Consider the following 12,467-nt stretch of genomic DNA (forward strand, 5'->3'; position numbering starts at 1 on the left):
AAAGGTATTTAGATGTTTCGGAATCATTCAACAATGGTAGGAAGCTAGTTAGGCATAAACGCACACAGATAATTCAATTCAAGTGAAAAGTATGTAACATCATACACAGACCATATTCTTATACTGAAATATATATATATATATATATATATTAACTTTTTGACAGTAAATTTAGCATCATATTCACACAAATATTATAGTTTTTCTATAAACGAAATGAAAGATGAAAGTAAAATTCTCATATAAGCAACAAAGAAGAAAGAAGCAAATTCCACTATACCAACGGTGTATATATATCGAAACTCAGATAAAGAAGCTCAACTTTTTCCATGACAATGACTAACGACAATCTCCCTCTGTGAGAAAAAATGAGATACAACAAAAATAAAAATAAAAATAAAAATGATAATTTTATCATGAAAAGAAATACTAATTATACAAGCAAGAAAGTTCTTTTATTTATTTTTCTGTATTCTTGTGGAACCACCTAGTCACAAACAACTTCTTCTTCTTCTTCTCTTGGAGCTTCTTCTACTCTACCTTAAACCTTATCACTTTGTCCACTTCAGCAAACACAACATTTGTATTTGCCTGGTTATTTTAATGTTCCACCGTCCATCTTTAATTTCCCACACTCACGAATTGCACCTTCACATATTTAATTTGATCCACCGAATCATCAAGATAACGTACCATATATAATAATTAATACACCGAATGATCATCTTCACACGAAACCAAGAACACAAATCCAACATTTGAACAAAAGATATATTCTCATCATCAACAACAACAAGAATATTATTGAACCATGGAACCAATTACTATATGAAAACAAAATGTGTTCGTATAAGAAAACCCTAAAAAATAATAATGGTAATTTTGTGATTGAAGATGCGAATTCAAAAGCAAGATCTATCTATATTTATATAAATTAAGGAGAAGAGGTTAATTAGTTTGAAGACCCAACTATAATATTTACATAACAAAACTATATATATATTGATATAAAGGACTTAGGGAAATGAAATATTGTTGATTGACATGGATTAATCAATATCAATCTTGAAGGTCTTCGAGTTTTGGGAACTCGTTCAAGTCGGGTTTGAGAGAGATTAGAGTGGGGTTGTGCGAGGGCGCGTGATGGAGAAGCGCGGTTTGGAGCGCGTCGACTCTGGCGCCGACTTGCGTGGCTTTGCGGCGAATGGAATCAGCGGACATGTTCACGGAATCGTCATCGTTGGCGCCGTCGACCTCGTCCTGGAACAAAAGTTCGGGGAAATTGAGGCGCGCGGAAGGACCTCGGAGGTAGAAAACGGCGGTGTCGTAGGCGCGTGCGGCGGCGACGGGCGTCGTGTAAGAACCCAACCAAATCCTTGACCTCTTGTTCGGCTCTCTGATCTCCGCCACCCACTTTCCCCACTTCCTCATCCTTATTCCTCGGTACGGTTTCTCGCAGCGCTGCTTCTTCGATTTCTCCAAGGCTGTTGTCGGGCTTCTGCTTCTTCTTCTTCTGTTGGTGACGGTTGAATCGTTGGAACAACAGTGATCCCTATCTTCCATGACTAACATACCTACCAAGCTATGTCTGTATCTATATGTTTATAACTATAAGCCTAGCTAAGGGGTTGCTGATTAAATTAAATAAAAAAGCAAAACTATATGCTAGCTTGTGCCTATCTTATCTTCTTGGCAATCATTTACAAGTGTATGAATAATATATATAGAAAGAAAGATGATGCAGAAGCATGTGAAAATATACAAGAGTTGGGAAGTGAGATTCCGTTCAGACCCAGAAAACACTTGCCCATAGAACTATGGTGGTGGGGGTGGTATCTGTCCTATTTATACGAAGATGGAAAATGACCATTGACCCTGTTCTTTCGGAAAACAAAATTATGATTATTTATATTAATTGGAAATTCAAGATTTTCTTTTTGTCTTGCCAATTATCTTCTATGTGTGTTTGTTAATTACGTTATTTTATTTTGTAGTAATTATTGTAAAAGTTATTTTTAACCTGATACGTGTTAATTAAAATAAAATCTTAAATGAGTTTATTTTGATTATATAAAAAAAAACTATAGATCTCAAAACCATATTAACATTTTTTTTCTATTGAAAATTCCTTTTGATGTTTTTTATTTATAAAATTTAAACTTTATATCTTCTTTAAAAATCACGAACATAATTAGATAACCCAACGATAACATTTTATTCTACAATTTTGTTCTAATATAATATCCTGGAAGAAAAATGTTGTTAATATTTAATCTTGAATTTAAGATTAGGGCTAAATTAGAATGAGTCTTCCATGTGTCGTGTAATAGTGGTGCCACGCGGAGAGGCAGATCCCTTGAAGATATACTCAAGGTGGCCGACACAGCCTCTCACCCATCTCTGTCTTTGAATCTCAAAACCCAAACATCAACAAAATACACTTTTCAAATTAAACCTAATTAAGAGCCAACACACGTTCCTTAATTGTGTGCCAAACCTTCTCACTAAAACCTTTTAATAAGATGCCGTTTATTTTATTTATTTACCATTAATAGGTATCATGTTGATATAAAATATTTAATATTTTTTTATATCGAGAATATTTAACATCAAAATGAAGAAAACCCAAATCATTAATATTGTATCATGATAATTATTTTAGTACATTCAATATGCCAAATCATGGGTATAATCTAAATTATTTCTCCCCTTCAATTCTTCAATACATGTTTTAAAGAATAAAACTATGATAGGAGTAAAAGATTTTAAAGCAAGTTAATATCTCGGTGATTACTCTAATAATATTATCTTTATTAAAATAAAATAAAAATGAAAAATTATTTTTAAAAATGAGTTATTGTTCTCATTAAACTTTGATTGAGGATTTTATTGTAAGACACTCAATAATTGTACATTACTTAAGAGTATTTAAATCAAAACACTAACCAATCTTTATAAATTTAATTTAAAATAGAAAAAAATATAACTTCATTTATATATTAAAATGAAATCTCCAACCAACCATTCATGTTGATTTATTAAAGAAGGAAGTGTGGTGTGAAATATGGGATTTAGGGCAAGAAAGTTAATGGGGTTTGATAATTATGATAATGGGTGTGTTGTGTTGTGCGATTGGTAATGGGTGGGGAGAGAATGGACAGGTGGAGGAAATCGAATGGCTGTGAGAAGTCGGTGGTGAATGGAGGGATGGATGAGAATAGAAAATGACTTTCCGTCCACGCAAAAATAACAGACTCCACGTGTAGCTACACTATAGTACTACAATACACCTTCAACGTGTGAATTTATAGTGCTTTGTTTCCCGCACAAGCCACAACAATGAGCCGCGTTTCTGTTAACTTTATACAATAAATTCTTTTCATGTTTATAATGTTGGAAATTATCACTCATCTCAAATGTTTTAACTTAGTATTGAATGTATTTTTATTTTCGTATAAATAACTTTTTTTCACATAAATGTAGCTTCAAAATACATTTCTTCATATTGAACATGAAAATATATCGAACTATTTTTTATATTCATTATTCAACGCTTTTGAATACACGTAATAAATAAAACTTTGGAGAGTTAAATGGAAGAGTGTTGATACGTAAATATCAAATTTTTAATATATATATATATATATATATATATATATATAATAATTAATTTTATCCATTTGATATTATGATTATTATTCATAATAATATATAATTATTTATTTTGTAACTTATCAATCATGTTATTTGACAATATGTCTAAAAAGTCGGTTAAAGAATAAATAACCAAATATAATCAGCTTAGAGTAATTAATTTAGAAAAATCAATCAAGAAATTAATGAGTAATAAGTTAAGTTATTTGGTTGATGATTGATAATTCAAGTTTAACCGGACAAATATACAATACAATTTTTTTATTATTTTGGTAACACATTGAATAAAATGTTAGGATTATAAAATTTTGTAACGTCTGTAAATTTTAATCAATAAAAATATGTTTTAATAAATAATTATTTTGATGCTATATTATTTTTACTGAGTTTAATATTCATTCATATTACAAACAATTTGAAATAAATTTATTAATCAGATTTTTTAAATAAATATTTTGCTTTAGATAATAACAAGGATTAATTAATTTTAAAATAAATAATAATAATTTATTAAAAAATGAGAAATATAAGTTAATTTAATAAAAATTTATATAATAACTAAAATTGCTGTTATTTTCAAATGAAGAAAATAGAAATATTCTAGAGTTTGGGAGATATGATCACGATATCAAAGAGCCAGTATCCAATATATAGCTTCTTCTTGTAGGACATTTTATTTTTATTTTTTCCAATATTAATAGAATGATTCACTTAACATTATAGTATATATTATGTCATTCCAATTTGCAAATATATTATAATAGTGTGTTTTTTTTAACTATCTTTAGGATACGATAAGTTATAGTGTAAATAGAAGAGATTGGAGCGGATTGCTCTTCAATTTTATTTTTTAAAATATCACAAAAATATTAAAGTGGGTAGTTTTAGATTTTTATTTTGCATTAAAAAAAATACTAATAAGCTATGCATATGCATTCTAAATGTCCATAATGTATTAAAATATATAGTATTTAAAAATTAGTTGACGTTCTATAACATTAAAAATGCTTATCAGCTTTTGAACATTTTTCTTTGCACTTTTTAAAACATTCTGTGATAATTGTAAAACTAAGTTTGTTTTTTGTTTTTTTGTTTTTTTTAAGAAAGAGAAGTATAATGATAATTCTAAGACAAGAGTAATTCAGTGTTATGTATATTTTTTTTCTAAAATTAGAAGAAAAAAAAACATTATTTTCTTTAGTCGATATTAAGCGACATATTCCTCAATTTAGAAGTTGAAGATTTCGTGACAATATCAACACGAATATTCAGCATTACTTTTTTGCATGATCAATTATAATATATACACATTTATGATGAAGTTGAAGACATGTAAATACATAAAGCTAGCATTATATTAATTAAAGAACATGATGTAAGATTTCTTAATAACTTTTAACTACTATGATAAGAAAAAAATTTAAATATCCTAGCAAAAATTATCTATTATAATTTTTTATCAATAGTACTAGTTAAAACATTTTTATTTTATTTTTTAAAATCCATACTTTATAATTCTTTTTTAAGTTTAGAGAATGATTTGATTATTCTGGGTCACATTATAAGTGGATGAAATAGTAAGATGAAAATTAAAAAAAAAAGTTATAATTTTAGAGTTAAATATACTAGGTGAAGTTTAAGTATTTCTAATTTAAAACTCAATATATTTGTTGTAACATTCCAAAAATACAGTCTAAACTATATAATAGAATAATCACATTTAATAATATACAGATCAGTCTTACACTAAGAAGAGCGTATGGTTATGACCGAACGACCTTACAAAGCAGTACGAGAAAACAAAGTTATACAAGAGTACAATTTTGACCGAACGGTTTACAAAAGAAAATACCGAACGATCATACTTAACAAAAGGAAAGGTGATCGAACAACCACCTTACTATAAACTAACTACTGACCGAACGTCCTACTGTTCGGTCTTCACTTCTACCTCGACCAGGTTCTCTTCTTCCAGCGCATCTTTCAACAGCTCGTCTCCTTCTACTCACATCCACACGGATGATCATTGCAATGACAAGACGAACGTACAAAACATGACAAGACAGGAGACACATGGTAAGCTTATGTAATTTAATTCATGTATAAACATACATTTTCACACAATCAAACACACAAGATATATTTCATCATACGTTCATACAAAGCCTAATACTAGACTGATTGTCCGGACTGTATGAAATATGTGTAGCTACAAGCGTTCGTGCACCCGGGTGATGTAGTAACTGGGATGCCCTCAACAGCTGTCACCCGAGGTTAGTCCTATCTGTCCAAATTAACCATAAGGACTAGGACCTCCTGCCGTTCCCACACATGACCTACCCTCCTCTACGTGAGGACGAGTACTCACGAAACATCAGGATGAACCGCCAGCTTAGCATGCCCACACTCATACTTTACCAATTTCAATATTCATTCATGAGTCGTTCCTCCCCGGAATGCTCGTTCATAGTCCAACACATTTCATTCATATCATATTCTCTTCATCTTTCATTAATAATCATCTCCATTAAACCATTTGTACAAGGATCACTAAGGGTACCAAATACCAAACGTTAAACTTTAACATTTAATGAGACCGAACACTTGGAATGAGACCGAAGGTCTCCAGTTCCAGAACGGATTAAGACCGAGAGGTTACTATCTAGTTGAGAAAGAAACTGAGTGCAATAGATATTGCAAGAAACGAATGGAACGAATGTTAATTACAAAGTGAGCCATTTAAATGAACTGACTCTTGAGAGCTCCAACCGAACACCGAAAAGACCATGCCCAGTACTAAGACTCTAGGCTGAAACCAATGGATGCAGACACTTCAAGACATTCAACGAATAATACTTAGAAGAATTCACATGAAGAAACCAAACGCTTATGAACTTAGCTTATTTGAGTTTAGTATCAAGAAAACCGAATACCAGTCAATGACCGAGCACGGTAAAGAGAAAACTCTATTGAAGTTGGACGAACGCTATTTTCATCAAGATAGATTATAAAAGAAACGAGTACGAGCGCTTGGTGTAAGACCAAACACTACTCAGTACGAGCGCTTGATGTGAGACCGAGCACTACTCAATACGAGCGCTTGGTGTAAGACCGAGCACTACTTAGTACGAGCGCTTGGTGTAAGACCGAGCACTACTAAACATATATTTAGAAAGCTTAGTAAATAGAATAAGATACTATTGGAGTAATGTTTAAGAATAACTAAAATATATAAATACATACATATATATATATATATATTTAAGTTTATCCCAAAATACCCAGACACAACTATGTTTGGCCGGACGCTCAAACATAGTATTACAACATGAAGACGCTCGTCCTCAACTAGGATTCTTCCCAAATGAAAGAATCCAATTCTAACCAAGTTTATTAGCATTACCGAACGGTCAATGACCATTTAGTGACGAACGTACACTATCATAGGAAAATTTCAGATTCAGGATTCATTTATATTCAACTCATTTCTTAACACATAGTTTCATAACTTTATTCATTCATATCATAATCAATTTTCATACTTCATACAATCCAAACATATCAACCATCATATATTAATTCAGTCAAGTCAACGAACGTTCATGCAACACACATAATCATACAAATTAAATTAATAAGCTTCTCTTACATCTGAGCGTGAACGAACGTTCCTAGAAGCAGAATTAAGGTTCGCCTGACTAGAATTTCTTCTACCCTCGCGTTCAACAATTCTTCAAACTAAACCAAACAACAGAAGACCAACAATGGCTCAGACAAGATGACATCATGCAACCAGAACTTGGTTTGCATGTACCAGATAACGAACGGTTAAGGACAAGAAGAACTTACCAGTTCAGAACTCAAAACCGATCGGTTCAAACTAAAGCTCTTGACGCCGGAAGTGCTTCTACGGTGCCTGAACGAAGATCAGAGAAGAGAAAGGGTGAGATTTGGTAGAGAGAAGGGAGAGGTTTTTAGAGAGAAGATGGAGAAATGAAAATTTTCAGAGTTTGAGGAAGAAGGTGCATGCAGAGAGTGTGACGTGAATTTCTGAAAATCAAGTTTTCTTTCCAACGTCCAAAACGAGCGTCCGCTCATCTGCCGACATCTGCTTTCCACTATCTGATTTCCGGATCCTCTTCGCTTGACACATGGCGTCCGTCATATGAGTGTCGAGCCCCCTTCTTGACACGTGAACTCCACTAAAACAAATCCTGAGTGCGTTTTAAATGGCTCTGACATTTGTCATCTCCACGTTGAACAAATTGTCAAATTCACTCCAACACACAAATCATTAAATTGGTCAAAAGATAATTAGTGTTGTAATTATGAAACATAATTAATTTATTTTATAAAATGTGTTATTATAAACTTTTTACTTCAATGGTTCTCATTCATATGACTAATTATCTTGATTAGTTTTTTGTTAATTAGTCACCATCTTAAATTAATCAACTTAGTGAACATTTTTCGGTTGTCGGTTATCTTTAATCGACATGTATTCGACTAAATCGTTATGATAGAATATTATAAGGACTAATATATTTACACACAAGTGACCAAAATTTATTCAAACATATAAGAAATACTATTCTAGATATGGTATCAAACTTTATCGACATGTATTATCAAACTTCCTTATTTTGTAATCATATCATAAGAACTGCGTTTATCTAGATATGGTTGATTTGGACGTATATGATCAATATTTTAATCTCTATTAAAAAAATATTATTTTTTCACAAATAACTATAACATATAATATAATAATATTATATCATATGTATATATATATTTTTAAATTTTAAATAAACTCTATTTTAAATGTTATATATATTTTATTGAAATTTTAATTAAAACTTTTATTTTTTTATCTATTTATTAAAAATACAATACACACATATTCCCATTTTCAATTATATTAACATTTTTTTTATCTTTTTAATTATTATAATCAATCACATATAAGTTTTATTATATAATGACAATAATAAAATAAAACTTAGAATGTCATGCAAATCAACTAAAACTTTCATTAATAATAGATTTTCTTTTTTGCGACAAAATTAAATAAAACTACAAACACGTTTAAAGGTGAGATAAAGTAATTTTGTTAATTAGATGACTAAATATATAAGATACTATTAAAAAGTTATTGTTTAATATTGGTTAAATTTTTCGTTTTATCTTACAGTTGAACAAAACTTAATTTTTTTAAAATATCATCCACTTTATTCTTTATAAATACTACTTTTTTATTATTTTTAATTAATATAATTTAGGTGGCAGATATTAAAGAACTAAAAAAATTAAATCTGTATAAGCATGAACCACACAAAATAAAGTATTTTAAGTATAAGGATCAAAAAGTAAAGTTCGTGTAATATAAACTGATATTTTTAAGTTTATAAGTTTTCTTATAACATATGGTGACATTACATGTAGGGTTTGCTTAATTTAGAAGAATTGTTTTGATTGTTGGATACCAACACATAGATTTGCAAGTTTAGCAATAAAATATATATATCTAAACATAAAAAATATCGATACCTTATAAATAAAGAAATTTGCATTAGAAGACAAAGAAAAAGAAAAGGTACACCATGGCCCCTTGGAGCTAGGTTATCTAATATAAATAAGGCCAAAACTCTGTTTATCTTAATTATTTGAAATGAAATATTAAATGCATAAGAAATAAAAATATTTTCAAAATTAAACTATTGAACGAATTAGATCTCATGATAATAACTAATAATTAATCACAATATTATCATATAAAATAAATCATATACTACAAAAAATGAGAGGTGATGGGGCAACCACTCACCAAAATCACCAATACCTCATGAAACGATTATGCCTCCATGCATATCAATTAAAATTTATAATAATAATAATAATAATATTAAGATTAATAATAATAATAATAATGGAGATTAATTAATGAGATAAGGTGAATAATAAGACGAAAAGAGGATCATGAGTCGAATTGCAAGTGTCGGATATTGGGTCTTCATCAGCATGACTTGATGATGATAAGGATTCCGCAAGTCGCACCATTTTCTCTTCTTTTCAATCATCAAACAATAAGTGAATGCCTTTGCAAACTTTTTTGTCTTTAACTAAATAATAATATTCATTTTAAAACAAACCCTTTGCAAATTTATTTTTCTTCCTTTTTAAAGTATTATGGGTATCTACACTTTGAAAATTTTTAAATACACTTAATTATAAATTTAGTAAATTCTTCTTTGTTTTTAGTATAAATACATTTTTAAAAAAATTTAAATACACTTTTAAATTATTTATTTTCCCATATATATATATATGTGTGTGTGTGTGTGTATATATGTATAAAAATCCACTCTAACTATATATATACGTTTCAACAAAACGATTCAAATTAATATTTAGCTTCACAAAATTTCTATACAATTGAAAACATAGGTTAGCTAGCTAATAAAATAATGGATTGTCTTATTATTATTGTTATTATTGAATACTACAAATTAAGTTCAAACAATTAATCGTGTGTAGTATAATAAGTTTGATTATAATGATTTCGTTATCTAACTATTACAACGAATATTGAATTAAAGAATTGAAATATAATTGACATGAATATTGAATCAAAGAATTGAAATATAATTGACATGAATGATTTGTAACTAAAACAAAGACAATATTTTAAAGAAGCAGAATTGAAATAGAAAAGATAAAAAGATGTGTCTTTGTCAAAATAGTTACTTACTTCAGTTGGAAACTTGTTTACCCACTTAATCTTGATTACAACAATGAAACATTATGGATGAAAATGGCTTAAATATCTTATATATCGAAAGTGGAGAGTCTCGTGGGTGTAAATTATTTGTTTCAACATTAAGTTTATAAGAGATTATATATTACTAAATATCTAACACAAACTATATAATTCATTAAATAAAAGTTGAAATGAGTCTAACTCGTAATTAAAGTGTATAAATATCATTTATTAAAAAAATAATGATATTTGACAAACATTTTAATATTGTAAAATTACTTTACAATTAATAATAATAATCATAAACACTAAGATGAACCAATTATAAATAATATTAAAATGTTGTAAAAAATATTTTAAAAATATCATTATTCTTAAAAAAAATAGTTGAAAGTGAGAAAAAAAATGAGGTGGCGGAGTGGGTGGGGTCCACCGGAGTTTTGAAGAGACACGGAGGAGTTTGAGTCGGCAGTCTATTGCAGCACTAAAGCTAATCGGAATTGGAAAATAATGTTGACATAACATCATCATGCGTTTGAAAATACAATCTACCTATAACTCTATAATTATTATTCTAACTATAATAACAATGATACTGTTTCTGGAGTACCACTCTTTAACAAAGATTAAGACATATTCAATAAAACAAAACCCTTCAATCTCTTTCATCATTCATTCATTCATCAATTGCCAAATAATGAAGTTATTCAACTTTATACACGAGAGAAAGAAACCTTACAAGAAACTTTCGGAGAATATTATAAACAAACAATATTAATCTATCTACTTTTTTATTATCTTATATATACTTCATTTAATTAAGTGTCAGATTATTTTAATAACTCGTTAGTTTTTTCAAAATTGATAGTAATACATATTTTGATTTTACAAAAGTCACTCATCTACATAGGAATATTTAGACATTTTTTTTAGTGGTGTGAGATTTTTAATATTATATAATATTACAAAGAATATAATAAATAACTAAAATCACTATAAGTTTAAAAGAGATTAATATATAAGGTTAAATATGTTTTACTTCTCTTAATTTTTAGTAAAAATTAAAATAGTTCTTCTTTAAAATTTTAACTCAATTTTGTTTTTCAACATTATAAACGTGTGAATTTAGTTTTTTTAACTAAATTTGGTTATATTTATCTCACGTTTGGCTTTCATAGTAATATTTGAGTTATTTACTATACATTTATGTTTCATTGTTAACTGAGAATCACATTTAAAACATTAAATAAATTTAATAAAATTTAGTAAATTCACGTAGTTTTAAAGATGGAGAACTAAATTGGTCTAAAGTTTTGAAAATGGACTAATTCAAATTTTCACAAGTTAAAAAACTAAAAACATATTTAACCCAAATTAAAATCATTGTTCACCAAATTTAAGGAAGATTACGAGAATTTATTAATATAGTGATAAAATCAAAATTATTATTATGAAAATTTTTTGTAATCAAGCTAATCAAATTTTGTAATTAGATTATTCAATTTCCTGTAACTATATTGTGCATAAATACATATAGTGATTTAGATCATATTGCTATGTATATATACTTATCTCCAATGGATAATAAAACACTAATTTTGACACTCTTAATAAGTCTAAAAATCTCAAATAAATATGGGTGGTTATATTGTAGAGAGGGGCAAGAGGTTATAATCTATGGTCACTAGTTTGGGTCATAGATGTTTGTCAAATTAACCTTGGTGTGTGGAAGTTCCATGAAATGTTAGTGTGGTTTTGGGCAAGTTGTTTCACCACACAGGGCATGGCTCTCGTGACTCTAACATTAATACATGTATCCAGATAGTTAAAGTTTAAATTATTTCTGTATTGTTTGATTTACATTATGAATTATATATATTCTCTTTTATAATGATTACTTGATGATGTATAAACTTAATACTTGTTTTTTAAATATATATATATATATATATATATATATATATATTTTTTGCTATGTTATTTTGGATAATTAAAATGACACTTTATTTGTTTTTTTTAAGTCAACGGTTGTGTTCTATTAAAAATAATTATA

The 12,467-nt window shown here is 28.5% G+C and overlaps 1 protein-coding gene across 1 annotated transcript; it reads right to left on the minus strand.

Annotated features, from left to right (window-relative positions):
- Positions 1–807: 807 nt before the first annotated feature.
- Positions 808–1,823, minus strand: LOC124825882 (ethylene-responsive transcription factor RAP2-1-like). The gene has a single exon (XM_047298614.2). The coding sequence runs from the start codon at positions 1,570–1,572 to the stop codon at positions 1,060–1,062; it is 513 nt and encodes a 170-aa protein (XP_047154570.1). The 5' UTR covers positions 1,573–1,823; the 3' UTR covers positions 808–1,059.
- Positions 1,824–12,467: the final 10,644 nt, after the last annotated feature.

This window comes from Vigna umbellata, chromosome 1, assembly GCF_029865625.1.
Source record: "Vigna umbellata cultivar VRB3 chromosome 1, Vumbellata_1.0, whole genome shotgun sequence".
NCBI lineage: Eukaryota > Viridiplantae > Streptophyta > Magnoliopsida > Fabales > Fabaceae > Vigna > Vigna umbellata.